The sequence below is a fragment of the Amblyomma maculatum genome, chromosome 1 (genome assembly GCF_055883805.1).
Source record: "Amblyomma maculatum isolate TAMU_Amacu chromosome 1, ASM5588380v1, whole genome shotgun sequence".
In the NCBI taxonomy this organism is placed as follows: domain Eukaryota; kingdom Metazoa; phylum Arthropoda; class Arachnida; order Ixodida; family Ixodidae; genus Amblyomma; species Amblyomma maculatum.
The window spans coordinates 261,261,288-261,278,050 of NC_139344.1; the positions used below are offsets into that span (position 1 = coordinate 261,261,288).

Below are 16,763 nucleotides of genomic sequence, written 5' to 3' on the forward strand. Positions count from 1 at the left end.
GTAGTTTGGTCCACATTGCCTATCTGAGAGCAAGAAGCTTTTCCCCTGTCAAATCCTTACAATGAATCGATGAAAGTTGACGACTTTATCCTCAAAGGCTGCGGGTAGCTACTGGCAAAGTGTAGTCCACCTCCTCAGAGAAAGTCCATTGCGGAGAATGAACCGCATTTCCCACTTGTTCCTAGCCTGGTAATCTTGCGCCGGGATGCCCTCCTTCCTTGCAATTATGCACGCTTGGCTCCTTATCAGTTCTATTGACACGGCGGAGCCATCCACCTTGATGTATTCAGAGTGATGTTTTGAGGCTAGGCAACTTTTCCCTCTTTCGACCATGGAAGCATAGAGTTAATACAAAGACTCTAGACGGAAAGCTGGGCAGGGAAACGAGCTTCTCACTGGTTCGCCGCGAGTGCATATGAATTCAAGCCACATTGCTGCATTACATATCGATGCAGTTCCATCCTCTGTGTAGAAATTTTTTACCCTTCATAAGCACCTGTTTCCACACAGCTGGATGGTTGCTTATTCTTGCTTATGCATTTTTTAACACAAATCTGGCTGCCCAATGGCACGGAGACTGAACAAGTGAAAAGAAATGAAGACATGCATGGATGCTGTGCCAAATGCTTTTCGTACGAATGTATGGAAGAGTCACAAATGTGGGTGGCACCACACCAGTGAGCATTAGTTGCTGTGGCTCCTGAAGGCAGTTAATGTCATTTACATTTCTGATGAAAACATTATGCTCTGATCACATCCCGAAAACTGTGAGAAATCTATCACAAACTGACTGGCGGACCTGTCGACTAATAGGAGGGGGGGGGGTTGATTGAGTTTTGATATGGTTGCATTAGGTTTATTTCTATAGCTGCTGCAGGCATATTTTTTTTCTACAATCATTAGCTCGTTAAAATCCTTGCCATATTTTTTAGCATGCCAGAATGTAGACTCACCACCTATTTCTGAAAATAATTGAAGTTGGCTGCACAGTAATGAAAACATGAGCAATAATGGGACCTAGTTTTTTTGTCATTCCAGTGTTCATAAATTGGATGAATGTGAATTTCCCTGAAAGACGTTCAGTGATACTTGTTCGTGTACTAATTTATAAACTATTAACACTGGTTTGCAATGTGCCATATTCTGTGTAATCAGTTTCCCATGTAATTGTACAGATATAGGAGTCATATCCAAATTTGCACACATGGAATTCAAGTATGGCGATGCTGAAAGGGGGCGAAGCATGCTGAACAGCGTTCTGGACAACTACCCCAAGCGCACAGACCTGTGGCTGGTATATCTGGACATGCTCATTAAACATGGTGACCTCGACAATGCACGGTAAGTTGTAGCAGGAGGAAGCAGGTTGCATGAAGATTTATTAGTCAGATGCAACTCAATATGCATAACAGAAAATGCAAACCATAGGGAGGCCCTTTCAATGGTGTCCAACTGTTCCAAGGGGATTAGCAGCGACATTGATTGGTGGGCCCTTATTTAGGGGAATTTTTTGCTGCCTTCCAGTTGAATAGTATCAAACTCCAGTTTCTAAATCTGCCCTTCTTTATCTACAGAAGAACCTTTGAGAAGGCCACATCACTCAACCTGAACCCGAAGAAAATGAAGTCATTGTTTAAAAAATGGCTGGACTTTGAGAAGCAGTATGGTGATGTTGTATCATGTAAAGAAGTGAAGCAACGTGCTGTGCAGTATGTTGAACAGCGTACAAGAGTTTCCCAGTGAAATGTGATAATAAAGGTGATTTTTTATTCAGCCAGATACATAACTTTACAGAAAGTGATTCGTTTTTATTAGTGTACAAAGGCTTTCTTCAGCATGATACATTTCTTTGTAAATAAAACTTATGGAACCCTTGGTGGAGCACACCAGACCAGTTTTGTTGGAATTTCCTTTATGTGCAAAGAGGTTGCTAAAGTAGATCAGAACACAATGGATACTGGCAAAGCAAGAAAAAAACCGCACCAGTGTACACAACCAAGAGTGCCACCAGACTCTCGTAGGCACAGTGGAAAGAGCTCAAAAATTAAAATAAGGGGAGCACACATGGCAGTATTTCCAAAAAAGGAACCATAAACAAAACACATGGTTCTTGTGGTCCACATATATATGTGTAGTGTCTTAAATATATAATATACAAACAAAACACTGCAACAAAATGATAGTCCATAAGCAGATATCCTATTTGGAAACATAAGTAGTGGATTTATGAGAACTCAAGTGTAAAGATGACTGGTGAAGCTAAGGGGGTTAATTGCGCTCTTGAAATGCAAAATTTATTCACACTTCATCTGGCTGCAATACAAAACGGTGTTCTTGGAAATAAGCACTTATTACAAGCAGCATCACAAAGGGGGAGTGGGGGGTGGCAAACTCGAAACACTGATGAGCTTACTCGTGCTGTTATCCCATGGCATAAATAGTTATAACTGTAGTGATTACAGAGTGGTTAGTGATGCTAGCAGGACTTTCCACGTGTACAGGAAGGTATACGGTGCGATTGCTACAAGACTGGATGCAGCAGTGGGCCCACCACGTTTCCACACAGAGATGAAGCTGTTTCTAAACCACTAACGAAGTGCTAGGAGAAAGTAGAGCACGTCCTTCGCTCGAACGGGCAAGAAAGCAGTGACAGCCACAGCAGTAGTAGTGACTCATGCTGCAAATAGAAACCCTATCTTGGTTATGAACAGGCACTTGGACAAGAAAAGTAGCAAGCACACATTCGAGCAGAGAAAGGCAGATGGGATGCATGCCAGATGGTATACACATGGTGAAGGCAGGAGGTGATACTGTTTATTAGGGAGGTGACCACATTTTTCGTGGCTCTTCACAACCTAGCACCGGATGGGGCTACAAGGAAAGGCCGTGCAGGAGGGCATGCCACTCATACTGATTCGGCCAGGCTCTGAAACTCACTGAGCGCTTTGATGGGCGCGATGTTCTTTTTCTGCGAGCCCTTGCGCACTTTGGCTCGAACTTCTTCAGGCTTTTCGCGGCGAACCAGTGGCTTCTTTTCAGGTGCCTTCATCTTCCATACGACAATTGGAGACTGAAAGGAACATCATCATCATTCTTTGCTCGCAAGCCCATGAATCCAATGTTATACTTACACTGACGACTCCACTTCTTGGATACTGTGAAAAGAAAATGTGTCAGTATACAGCACAATAGAGCACACAAGGTAGGAGTACTTGCCTTTGTCGAGGCAACATAGGATGCCTTTACTGTTAGCACAACAGCGTTCATAAGATTTTTAGCAGCTTGAATTAAAGAAGTGGCGCTGTCAAGCTGTAAAGCAATGGTGAGCAATATAATTGCAGAACTACAGTTCAAGCAACATTTCATCCTCTCACCCCAGACACAATCAGGTTTCCAGAAATGTTCTGCACATCTGCTTTCACTTTGCTTGTGATGTTGAGCTGGTGGCAATAGAGAGCTATACGCTGGAGGTAAGCAATTAGATCCTTCTTGGTGCTAGATTCTGGACACTGCCAAAAGAAGAATGCATGTCAGTGTTTTTGCAAAAGGCAAAGATAATGTATTACTGTTACCTGGTCTGCAATGGTTCGTGCCAATTTGTCTAATTTTGTACCATACTCCGATATCTTTTTTGCTGCGTTAATGACATCCATGGTTGTCTTTAAAGGTCCTTTTCCCCTTGTGAAATCTGTCATTTCCATCATAATCATACACATCTGCTTGGCCAGCACAATGATGTCATTGCCAGTGTCATCCCACTTGGCTACTTCGCGGTCAAACTTGTTCTTCTCTGTGCGGAATGTCTCCACCTGAGCAGCAATCTTCTGTTTCTCTTCTTCTGACACGAGGCGATATGCATCCTGCATTTGAGCGAACCATAAAACACCTGCCACTTTGCTTCATTACATTTGGCACTTACCCGTGTGTTGTTGATGCCGCTGATGTCGGGGTACTCATCATAGTCTGCAGTATGGGCGCTGGCTGCAAGAGGAATACTGTTATGTACCTACACTGGCATCCTAGTAGCAATCGTGCAGATAAGAAAGGAGCTTACATTTGCTGCGTGTTTCATAAGTGTTATCTTCATATTCTATCTCAGTTTCAGAGTCCAGCTCTTCTGCACTCTAGAGAAAAGCATCCAGCAAAGCAACTATAAACCACACCAAGAAGCAAGCCAGGGCAACTCTTAGAGGCACAGAACAATAAGCAGCCTCAATAAAATCGCCACGGATATTAGAGTCAACATCATGCAAAAGGATTTCAAGACTGTAAAATAGGTGATAAACTCCCGAGTCCCTAGATGCATCTGTGGTCAGTTTTTCTTCAGGCCTTCACAATAAGTACATAGGATTACGATGTTGAAAAGTATTTCCTGAATAGCAGTGACTGTGACCTCTAATGTTGAATTCCAATGGCAGATCCGGAGCGGGTTTTTCTGCTCTGGCCAGAGCAATTCTATTCCAATGGCAGAACGGGAGCGCGAGGTGTCTGTTCAAATGGCAGATCGGGAGGCCGGAAGCCAGCGTGACAATGTACCCGCTTTCGTTTCACGTCACGACCGGCGCAGTATCTGTTGCACGCTCTCCGACAAGTGTGCGTTTGGATGGTACGCCATCGCTCCTGTCGCGTGACGTTCCTTGGTGCGCGTTCAAGTGTAGGATCGGAGATGCCAGGAACGCTAGACAGGATGAGACTCAGGCTTTCGCCTTTCACTACTTTAGTCGCTAAAGACCCTCATAATTCTTTCTCACTTCAAACAATAATAGTGGACGGAATACAGGCGACTGAGTGCACCAAGGCACTCACTGTTGGGCCAACGTCCAGAGAAAAATGGCCAGCGCAGTCCGTTTCCAGCAGTGTATCCAGCGCCGACGAAACGTGCCGCACAACGTGGGACGCATGTGGCGAAGACAGGAAGATAAACACGCATGGGATGCTGGGATAGTCCAGTTGATGATAATGATAATGATCCGGTAGCGTCTAGCACCGCCTCAAAAGCTTTTCTTGCACTAAGTGCTCCCGCGGGAGCGAACGCATTTCAATGGCAAATATGGAGGAAGGGATGCGAACGCATTTCAATGGCAAATATGGAGGAAGGGATCTCAGTGCGAGCGAGGCACTTCGTTGGTGCTCCGGCCGAGCGCTCGCGGTCTGCCATTAGAATTCAACATAAAATTGCTTATGCTGGACAAAAATTATGAAAGGTCGAAGTGTGTGTACAGCTTTAATTTCATTTCTATGTACGCAATTTTTATTTTGACAGAACCGAAGTTATGCTCTGAAAGTATGTTAAAATACCATTTTGCAACTTTCTCACACAAGTTTTTTTGGCAGAAATTTGAACCATGTAATTTCATCAATGCTGCATAGATAGCACTAATAGGAGTCGAACATAATGGATAACCATGGATTATGAGAATGAATGTTTGCTTAGAAGCACTGGCTCAAGACCCCATAACATCAAATATATTGAACAAATGCCTATAGCCCATTTTCAGGAAGATAAGGAAATAGCTTACCCTGTTCATCAGGACAGCACGGCGAATTTCACGTACACCATCATATACTAGACGGGAAGCATCTATAAATTCATTTTCGTCTATCTCCTTCTGGGGACTGGCACTAAGTGCTTCTACTGCCATTTCAACCTTCTGTGCAAAGTTGGGCATAACTGCAAAGAGTGATAGGACAGCCTTTAGTGAATGAACTGAAGTATAGACCACACTCCTACCTTGATCTCTGAGGACTGCCACAGCCTCGAGCACTCTTTCTGTATAAATTCCTGGCTCATAGTTGTCCATCTCAGAGGTCACAACATTGCACACACGAGCTGAACGCCCTCGTATGGCGCCCGCAGTGCGGTCCAGTGCATCTGCATCATTCTCTTGCAAAGCCAGGACACACTTGTTGACGTCTTCAAGGATGTGATTTTCTGCAACAAAAAGTTTGTGTCAGCAAAGTTCTAGGAATGCCTGTAGGCAAAGTGATGCAACCTAAGGCCTTATTAACAGGAGAGAAATGAATCTACCTTCATTTATGTCACCAGTATTGTGAAGCCTGAAAGACTGTCCTTAAGAGTGCCATACGGGTGCAAGCATAGACACCACTGATTTGCATGCATTCTTAAATGCTAAAACATGGTATTCGCCGCGAGATCGACGTAGAGGTGGCGCCACCATCGCTCCATCGCCAACGGCACTCGCAGAAACGCACGCGGCATATGTCTGCTTCCGAGTTTACAGCAGGCTTGTTGGCGATAAAAACTTATCTTATGCAATGCATTAGCGATTTACTGTTTAGAGTGTTCCAATATTTCAGAAAGCAGAAATAAATCCGTGGATATCACCAATGCAGCAAAAAAGAAAAAAAATGCGCGGATTTTAGGAAAACAAGGCACGCAACACCTGTCTTTTAGATTTACTGCATCGCTTTGCGCGCTTTTTACATTGTACGGCGCTCACGGGCCTGATACTTGGGCCTGAACATGACATATTGCCTTTTCAACAGCGTGCGCATGTTATACGGGCGAGACAGGGAAATTTAGTGTCAAGCCCACAGAGATCAAGGTTCGTGCTCTGACCTGCGGTACTTTAGATTGGATCAATGCAGCCTGGTTCATTATATTCTACTTGACTCGAGGATTAAGCATGTGATGTGCAGCACTGACAGCGTACTGCCCGGCGGGTTGCCGTAGATTGAGTGGACATCAACTGTGGTTAGACAGCCAGGCACAAGTATTCCCCAAAAATGAGATTAAGCAGACACTGCACAGGAAAGCTGACTGCTCATGTTTAGAGCGGTGAGTGGATTGAGTTTGCCGAGCTCACAACAACGGATGTTTTTTGCAGCAGATAATCTAGTGCTGCACTGTGAAATGACTGATTTCCTGAAACCGAGGGAAGTATAAGGAATTTCTAATGTGTATGATGTTTATAAATGATAAATTAGTAGTGTATTTTTTTTTTCAATGACAATAAATTTCACCGTGTGACAGAACTTATACACACTTGACAAAATTTAGGACTATCAGCGATTAATTTTGAGTAACGTTAAAGTGCAAGTAGCTGCGAAGACATCGTAAAAACTGCGCTTGGTCGCTGTCATGTTCTGGCGAGGAATTTTGAAGGATGAAGATTTGTAATTATTGTTGAGCAGTGACTTGGGGCGGTTCAGTCGTTTGCTTCCAAAACAGGTGCTGGATATAAAACTATCCTGAAAGAAATGGAGTTCATCTTATCATGTGACAATAAATATGTATTTATTCCCGAACTAAACACCGATGGTTAAGCCCGTATGAAGCTATTTTACTCCCCTTGTCAGAAACGACCAGTTTGCCTGAAAGACAGCACAGACGAAAAGGGGTTCTAATGATTCTAATGGCCGGGCTACCACTGTACATTGATCTATGTGTATTATGTAATATTTAGTGCAACAGGTGCTGCGAAGATTTGTTTCTCAAACATGCAAGCATTTCTCTAAAGCGAAATGTGCTCATTACCACTGTTACGGATGCGCAGAATCCTTCAACAGAAAAAGAAACGACATTCATATATGGGTCTAACGTGCGACATCGGCTATATGACGAATGATGTAGGGGCGGGCCTCGGTGCACGTTGACCACGTGGGATTGTTTAACGTGCAGTCAAATCCCACAGCAGAGGAGCGCCTTTCGAAACTGCTGGGATCGAACCCCCCGTTCCGAAATCAGCAGTCGAGTGCCCTAGCACTGAGACACCGCGACAGAGGTTTAAAAGCAACAACAATAATAATAAAGTACTCAGACGACTATCGTGGATACACAAGACACAGAGTGGCTTGTTCAAAACTGAATTTAGCTATTTAGCAGTCTGCGGTCGCATGTTTCAGTAGTTGCGGTATTCCAAACAGAAACGTGAATATACGATTTTAGAGTGTTTGCATTAAGTTGTATTGATAGCAGCAACCTGTTTTGCTTTGACTCGACGCCTAACGACAGTAGCGCTTCGTTTGAGACACCGCTTGTCAAAGAATATCAAGCGCCGAAGACCGCGACTGATGATATGTCCTTTCTAGCGTGATATACTCAATTGGAAAAGTAAATTTTCTTTTAATGGAGCGTGGGGTAATAGCCTGTTCATATTCCTATTGCGAGAAGCAGATAAGTAAACAAAACCGCACAGGAACCGCAAAACAAACAAAAAGCACTCTTGTACACGCCGCACGTGTATCGCTGCGGGCTGGCACACAACGCAAACACGCATCCACACTGGGTAGGGTTCGCCGCTTTGCCACTAGGTGGCGACTCTGCTCGATCTCAAGGCCAATATTTACTTCCCTCATGGGTTATCCTGGCCTGAAAACACCGTTACCAGAAAGCACTACATTATGCACATCAACAATAAAGCAAGCAGGAGAACCCTGTTTCTACAGTTCTGCTTGCAGAATTCTGCAGGGAATCTCTTGCATGTCGTTTACAAATAATGCAACATTCATGATACCAATGAAAGCTAGGGAACCAAATAACCTGCCTTGTACACTTGTTCACATTAGAAATACAAGCTTGTGAAGTGCAAAGCACATGCAACAACAAAAGGTGGGGAAGAGCTGGCGTGGAATCAAGTTTCTAATGTGCATTTCAATTTAGTATGTTAAGCAGCTCTAGTGACTTGCAACAGTAGAGTTCGCCACCTACTACGGCCATACCAAGAAAAATGCCCCATGGTGCCCCATGCATGATATATCGTTCAAGCTAAGCCTTACCTGACACAGCCAGGAAGTCGTCGATTGTAGTGATATCGTCAACGGCCTCTGTAAGCAGACGCACCTGTGTCTCCCAGGCGTCCCGAAAGGCATCCATGTTTTCCTGGGCCACTTTGGAGCGGGGCCGTGCTGCCAGGATACGGGCTGCGTTCACAACCTGTGGGCACAAGCCCTCAATGTGTGCAGCTGCGCAGCGCACCATCTTGACGCCATCCTCGTGGCTGGACATGGAGCAGGCCAGGCTGGCCACTTCAACCAGCTTGTGGGCGTGCTCGGCAAACACGCGCGCATACTCCTCGACCTGCCGCTCGTCCCCAGCACGTGCCGCCTCCACCAGCACCAAAAGAGGCACCTGCGTCTCCAGGAACGAGTCCGACACATGGTCCACGACCGCTTTGCGCAGCTGCCGCCGCAAGTCCCGCGTCTTGCGCCCCATCTGTTCCACTGCCTTGTCCAGGGAATCTTCCTTGCGTCCTGCACTTGCCATGTACTCGGCCAGCAGGTCTTGCAGGGCTTGCCGAACTGCATTGCATTCGGCCACAATGCGTTCCCGCCGCTCGTCGCGGGTGCACGATGAGTCAGCCATGAGGGCGGCTCCACTGATGATGCTCTCCAGCCTCTCCTCCAAAGCTGGCCTGGTGCGCAGTTCGTTGTATGTCAGTGGATCCAGAACAACACGTTCCTAGTAAAGCGGGGCAAAGGAAGGGAGCCAACCTTATTAACTTTATTCTCAACACACTAGGACACAGGCCTTACGTCGAAATCATCCAGTGCGGCTGCTAACTCCCCGGGGCCCTCGTAGGATGGCACAAGGGCACCAGCACGGCCTTGCGCAACATCACCAATTGTGTTGACTGCTTCGCACACTTGCCGAAACACAAAATCTCTGTTTTCCTTTGCAGCTGAAAGCTCAGGATGACGAATATAGACCTGTGGGCAGTAAGCGAATTCTGTGAGGCAACAAACCAAAAAGCCATTGTTTGTAGTACCTTGGACGCTGTAAGAAGCATCATGCTATTTTTCTTCAGCACTGCTCTCGCAGCAGCAAGGTCATCTCGCAACCTTGAGTCCTTCAGCTCCTACAACAAAGAAGGGTGGAGTTGTGCTCCTGCAGCATACACTGGCAGTAGACCAATCTCACCGCCTGTCTGCGTGCAGCCTGCTGTATTAGCTCAACAGTGTTGACCCCAAAGTTTCGGAAGAACTCCATCAACTCGGACTGGCTGGATGCATTCTTCACCTTGTCCAAGTCATCCTCGACCTAGGATAACATGTTGTTTCCACAAAAGAACCACGTAAGGCACACATCCAGCAGTGCTCACCACACGCAGTGACTTCAGCAGCCGGTGCACATCCACCATGTCGGCAAGTATCAGTAGTCGAGTGACAGCAGAAAGAAGGTTCCGTGCTGAACGCACCATGTTACCCCGCTTGACTGATGAGCAAGGGTCCTCCGCAAACTCGCGTGAGGCCTTGCTCATGGCCTCTCCTGCAAGACATGTCAGTAAACATGCCAAGTCTCTTCCCAGATGCACAACCTTACTTACCTGTTTTCCGCACTTCGTCCACGGCTGCCATCATTTCTTGATGAATGTCTGGGTTCTCTGTCGCAATCTCTTCACCTTTTTTGATGAAATTTTCTGTGGCCCGCTCGACAGCAGCAACCAAGACATGAGCTCGCTTGGAGCGGCCTTTCTTCTTTTTTGATGGTCCTTTTGTATTGACCAAAGTTGTTACCTGACCAAACAACATGCAGAAGTTTCACTATAACTGCCTTCAATGACCACAAGCGCAACAGTATTCTCCTTGCCTGTATGACGAGGGGCTCCAGTGTCTTCTCCACAGAAAGTGTTTTGATCTCGAGATTCTTGGGATCCCACTTGAGTGCAACCGGTGGTGGCTCCATAGTAGACATGTCCCACACCACTTGGTATCTCTGGGGGGTCAGAGTAATACAGCACAGTGCCACTTTTGGACACTCCTTTCATTTCTACAGCAAAGACTTTTGCACTTTAGTCCTGAAGCTGAAGTCCTCGTGATAAGTTGTCCATTACAGACTGTCAGTAATGTAATACATATGATGCAGTGTGCTGGTGGGGATTATTAAGATTGTGCTGGTGTGGTCAGTTTAATAATATGCACCAAGTGCTAGAAAAACCGCTTCTTGTATCCCCATAATGGCTGGTGTGTTCATGCTTGAATCATGGTCACCACTTAAAACTTGCCTGGAGTGTGTCCCGTCCGTATGAATGAAACAGAGTTAATTCTTCTGTGGTTTCTTCTGGCCTTCTGTCCCCTTTTTTTCTGTCCCTTTCACAGCATGTGGGTGATCAGCAGCTCTGATTCAACACGTCATGGTTTGGCCTAGGTATTATAATTCAATTGGCCTGTTTCACAATTCAATGTGAAATAGGCTCCCATTCTGAATTACATGCCTGATCAAATAACATGGCTCTGAAACTATTCTCAAATGAAACATGCAAGTAGCTTCTCTCATGAATATTTGCAAAGTTTAAGATAAAAGCTCAATGTTGATATAGTTCCAGCACAGCAAAAACCCAAGAATATGAGGCCAACAACAACAGTTTGCAGTTCGGCCAGCAGGTAACAGAAGAACATTTTTCTCTTCAGAGACCAAAAAGTTTAAAATCTGACCACAATCGACTGAACAGGGACTAATACTTGCCAAGTGCTACCATAGCCAAATGGGACAAGTGTGAACGAGGATCTCTTCACTCCTTTTTTCAAGCGATGGAACTAAATAAACTAAATGTTACATTAAATTAAATACTATCACATTCAAATGAAAGTCCTCAATGTCCTTTTCCAGCACCACATCACTTTCTAACTCCTTGCCAGTAGCGACTCGTTTCCGCCACCAGTGCACTGCGCTCAGTTTGCCATCACGGGTGGATGAAAGCAGCTTTCTTGCCCTACCCACCTCATAGCCCACACTTGTTCCATTTGGCTATGGTCATACTTGGCAAGTATTAGTTCCTGTTCAGTCCACTGTGGTCAGATTTTAAACTTCTTTGTTTCTGATGAGGAAAACATGTTCTTCTGTCACTTACAGTTGAACTGCAGACTTGTGCTTCTAGCAGTTCTCCCCACAGGCCCCCCAGCAAAAAAAAAAAAAAAAAAAAAAAAAAAAAGCAAGGTCTGAGAGCTACACTCTTCATGTCTGATGACCATGTCTCCATTGTGATTGTGAAGACTGCTACAAAGAAACTTACAAAGTGAAACTTACAAAGCAGCAACACCAGGTTCCAAAAATTGTGCAAACCACTGCTATTAGCTCAGTATGACAAAACATTGAGTAAGACTGTATTTCTTTTAAATGTTAGACCTCTTACTCCTAAAGTTCACAATTAGCAATTATAAATCGAAAAAATATCATTTAACACAGATTTTCTGCTTTCTGCCATATTCAAGAACCCGCACCTTATTAGCTAATATTTAACGCTCCCCGACAGCTCCATGGCAGGTATGTAAATTTCGGCTGTGTCAATACTGCAGCAAAAGTTCTGGATTACCAACAGGAAATTAGCTCTAGAACAGGGAACCCATTTGCAATGCATAAGGGAGGGTAGGGCGATGCAGAGAAGCTTTAGAATAGGGCATGTTGCATGTGGATTGCACGACAAATTTTATTTAAATTGTAGAACTGTGGTATTTAACATCCTAAAGCAACATATTGGCTGTACAAGCTGCCATAGTGGAGGGCTCTGGATTAACTTAGGCTGCCTAGGGTTTTTCAGCATGCTCTCGCAATACATGGCTTACTAATATTCTTGTATTTCATCTCCATCGAGATATGGCCACCACAACCAGGACCGAACCCATGACTTCGAGATCAGCAGCCCAGAGCTTTTATTTAGTTGTACTACATTCTAAAAATATTTAAATTACAATTAAGTAACCCATTACATGAAATTCAGGTCTCTGCAACCTGGCGGAGTCAGGAACAGCACCCATTTGAACACTATTCTTTTCGACATATCCCCATAGCATCCAGACTGTGTTCAAGCCTTGCAGCACTCAAAAATCAACAAAAACTTATATTCGCAAACTATAATTATTGGAGCTTTGCATTGCAGGCCAACCAAGCCTAATAAAAAATTTTGTGCACCATTAACTTTAGGCAGAAATGTATTGGTGCTGCAGCAATGACTGACTGAGAGGCTCCATTGCAAAGAATGCTGTCATGCTGCCCAAACCTATCAACTTTAGGTATGCATGTCATTTCCCAAATTTAGTGCTTGGGCCAAGTGCAAATCCAAAACCCAAAGCACTCTTTGAGCTTTGCACATTAGTGGCCTACCATTTCTTTGGGTTCTCAATTCCAAACCTTCCTACTGACACAGCAGACAAAGCCAAAAACCACTCACAGAACAGGGGCACTCATTTTAAACCTGAGGACTTTATACTCTTTAGCATAGATCTAAAGCAGTGTTCTAAAACTGCTGCAATACATGAAGAGGAGCCGCTCATTTCATTTCAGTAGCTATGTAGCAGCACACAGTTGGCTGTGTGCTTGCAAGACTATACATCCCAAATGCATGGCTTTAGTCGCACCAGACAGTAAACAAGGACCATGGAAAGCGGGAATTTAAATGTCTCTTATTTGCCACTCCTCAAGGCAACACCACAGTGGTAGCTCCTACAGTGTATTGCACAATTACATGCGTCCCACACAATGCTTCTCTCAGCTAAACTGCTGAATCCTTGCAGCTCAAATATTGCAGAAAAAAGCATTTGCTCGTCAGTATTTTTTAATACCAAATTTGTTTGGGGCACTCGACTGATTCAATCAGAATTCGAATGTTCCCAATGCATGTGGCGGGGGCAAAGCAAGACAAGCCGCTGCTCCAGCAATGGCACTGGTGGCACTAACTGGCACTGTTTGCAGCAACTCTGCCTCAACGAAAGGAGAGGCGTTGTTAGGCGGATTAGCGTAACCAGTGCCATCATTGGGGCAGTGGTGTCTTGCTTTGCCCTCGATGCATACAATGGGAACATTCGCCTTCTGACCAAACTGATTTGGGGCACTTGCTTAGGCAAGTGCCCCAAACAGATTTGATATTAACAATACTGACAAACAAATGCCATTTCTGTGCAAAATTTGAGCTGCAAGGATTCAGTGGTTTAGCTGAGAGAAGCATTCTACAGTATGCATGTAACTGTGCAACGTACTGCACATGCTCACATGGGTCTGTCAGACACTGCACTATCTCAGTAACATGCAGTTTAATCAGACCAGATATACAGGCCATAGAAGGGATAAGCCCTATTTACGCAGTGCATTTTTTGAATTTCCTTCATTTTCAATTTCCTTAGCTGAGAGTATTTCTCGGCTAAGGTTTGCCAATGCATCCCCTTCCCCCCCTCCCCACGCACACACATAAGCACTACAACCCTCGATTGAATGTCTAGTAGAGAGAAAATCATAGTGCTGCGGTAAGCATTTTCAATTTCATCCACCCCTCAACCACACCATTTTTGTTGCCGCCGAAAAGTGAGATTTTTCTGATACACCGGTATTTGAAAGGTGCCAACGCCAAAGCTAAGTGGTAAGAAAAAGGCTGCGATTCTCGAGTCGGAGCTTTCTTTTTATCACACAGAAATATATGAAAGAGCTTACACCTATGACACCCTACAAAAATGCCGAATTCGTAAAGTAGTTTCACTTCACATCAAAATTTTGCTTACGTCGACCTCTACGGCTCTGGATCCAAAGCGACAGCTCGGATAAATATAACATCACCCACATCAACTCCTAGTGTCACACTGTATAACCATACTAAGCGAAAGTTTAGAGCAGAAGCAAACACGCTGATTTTATGCTAATACGCAAGCGGCGATTTAAGTAATAAGCAGTCTATTGAGTACATCGGCCAAACCAGGCAAGTTAGTTTCGCGCGATTTTAGAAGCAAGGCTATGGTTCTAGCTTTACCGAAATGGCAGAACCGACATTGCGACGTTCTGCGAGCATAAACGAGGGCATGAATCACAGTATATACGTAGACGAAACAATTCGTTCCAAAGCAACTAGAAAACTACTCAAAAGAAAGCTTTCTAGCAATCGCATAAAAAAGGCTTCTTAATGGCAGGATACAATATGGTTACCGCTACCATTTCTACCTGAGCGTTCGCAACACCCATATGACTTTCGCACCTAAGCAATGACGTTAAATGTAACTGGCGCAATGCGGCTGTTCCGGGTACATAGCGGTAAAGAAGGGGCATTCGTAATGACAACAAAAATGCCTATAGGGCGTTAACCTGATAACTTTGTATGGAACTTGCGAGAGCTCTGCCTGCGCCTTCACCTGTGATGCACGACGGTTGTGCATCGGTATGAGGAACATTGCAGCAAATTAATAAAGACAGGTCGTGAGTCTGATCGTGAGTCTGTGGACATTGCCTATAGCAAAAAAATAAATAAATATAAGCACGGCTACATACAAGTTTCACCACAAATGAGTACAACAGTAGGCTTACCCGGAGATTAGGCTGCAACTGGGAGGTGCGTTCCAATACCCCCTCGTAGACGTCTACTTAGACGGCTACGCGAGCAGCCGCCATCTTGGGACGCGTTCCAATTCTCGCGAAGCAGTCTCGCGTAGACGGCTTCGCCGAAGTCAACATCGATGCAGACTACTTTGCTGTCTAAACATGGCGGACAGAGCGCGTTTCGCGCTGAGCGAGTCGTGCGTGCGGTGGTTGCAGTAGCTGTACGGTGGTCGTGCTATTTGCGAACGCCGGAGTATGCATATGAACGATCTTTCAAACGTGAGTTCTTACGTCAATGTATGCGCTAGCTAGAGGCTAATTTAGATGTCTTTATGGTCGTAAGATTCGTAGCAGTGCAGATTCTTGTACCGCGCACTGAGAGGAAAGCGTGCGTTGGATGCTGTTGGTCTTCTTTTTTAACTTGACGACGAGATTCTTCAATATTGATGTTATCGACGAACTCGTCGCTTTCTGGGCACCTCGCCGGGAGTCAGGACGGCTGCTGTACGGCGCACGTGTGTGTTTCTACCTTGCTGTAGTAGCCGTGTCAAACTGTTCCGCGGATTTTCAGTTAATCTGGGAAGAACGAACTTGCCTGACGATGCCGACTTGTTGCGCATTGATTTTTGTGTGCCTGTACATTATTAAAACGAGTTGTTTTTGGTTTCCTCGTCTAGTGACTACGGACAACAGGTGTAACGGTACAAAGTTTTCGTTTGCTGTAGCCGGTTATCACCTTTCGTCCATAATCCCCTCAAGTTTACAGTATTTTGCATGTTTTCATTCTTACAGCTGTGTGAATGAGACATCTGAGAACCATGTACACTTCAGCATCAGTAATAAAAAAGGAAAAACGGACTAACGTTCTCTTCCGTCAATTCGTTAGCGGGCTCATTGCGTGAGAAGTCTGTCTGCTACAAGTTAACATATTAATAGTATATCTAAGTTATGGCGATTACAAATATAATATTGTTGCTGCAAAAAATCGGCAAACCGTTAAAAACGGGATTTTCACCTGTATTGTCGTAAATCTTTAAAGAAAACAGCGTTATGATAGTTATTCAAACGTTTTAGTTCAACCTTTATGCCGCGAGGTGACGCCAGGCGTAGACAGGTAGGCGCGTTCCAATACGCGAACCTGTAGACGTCTACGTAGACGTCTACGAAGCAGTCTTGCTAGACGTCTAAGAATTGGAACGCACCCTGAGAACTACCGGTCGTAATGAAAACTTATCTGCAAACTAATTATTACTATACCCAACCTATCTCTTTACTTCCAAAGGACCAACTGAAAGTGCAACCATGAGTACCAAGCTCTACGAGAAGCAAAAGAAGATACTAAATGAGTTAGGAACACTTCTACTCAAAAGACCCAACAGACATAACAAACGCCCGGAAGTGAGAACAGAAGGAACGTCCGCCCGTCCGTCCGTCTTTCGTCCGCATCCGCTTGTTCGCGCTCGCCGCAGTCGCATAGCATAAGCAAATGCTCGGCAAAAAAAAAAAAAAA

General features: G+C 44.8%; 2 protein-coding genes across 3 annotated transcripts in view; one reads left to right on the plus strand and one right to left on the minus strand.

Moving 5' to 3' along the window:
• Positions 1-1,891, plus strand: part of Rrp5 (Ribosomal RNA Processing 5) — a 97,144-nt gene extending 95,253 nt beyond the window's left edge. For both annotated transcript variants that reach the window (XM_084591036.1, XM_084591037.1), the window contains exons 32-33: positions 1,176-1,341; positions 1,575-1,891. In XM_084591036.1, the coding sequence (XP_084447162.1) occupies positions 1,176-1,341; positions 1,575-1,743 (335 nt within the window). In that variant the 3' untranslated portion in view covers positions 1,744-1,891. The remainder of the gene's footprint in view (positions 1-1,175; positions 1,342-1,574) is intronic.
• alpha-Cat (catenin alpha) lies at positions 1,746-16,706 on the minus strand. Its single transcript, XM_084591038.1, has 18 exons — positions 16,457-16,706; positions 15,242-15,259; positions 10,550-10,675; positions 10,287-10,476; positions 10,062-10,228; positions 9,881-10,000; positions 9,729-9,818; positions 9,496-9,669; positions 8,740-9,421; positions 5,732-5,932; positions 5,520-5,671; positions 4,055-4,124; positions 3,920-3,981; positions 3,573-3,860; positions 3,375-3,509; positions 3,217-3,309; positions 3,132-3,155; positions 1,746-3,070 (listed from the first exon to the last, which is right to left on the minus strand). The coding sequence occupies exons 3-18, from the start codon at positions 10,652-10,654 to the stop codon at positions 2,906-2,908; spliced, it is 2,718 nt and encodes a 905-aa protein (XP_084447164.1). The 5' UTR covers positions 10,655-10,675; positions 15,242-15,259; positions 16,457-16,706; the 3' UTR covers positions 1,746-2,905.
• Between the last annotated feature and the right edge of the window lie 57 nt (positions 16,707-16,763).

Coding starts and splice junctions, on each gene's coding strand:
- alpha-Cat (XM_084591038.1), bottom strand. CDS start 10,654: ATGTCTACTATGGAGCCACCACCGGTTGCACTCAAGTGGGATCCCAAG. Junction 10,477..10,549: donor TGGAGCCCCTCGTCATACAG/GCAAGGAGAATA, acceptor TTGTTTGGTCAG/GTAACAACTTTGGTCAATAC. Junction 3,071..3,131: donor CAAGAAGTGGAGTCGTCAGT/GTAAGTATAACA, acceptor TGTTCCTTTCAG/TCTCCAATTGTCGTATGGAA.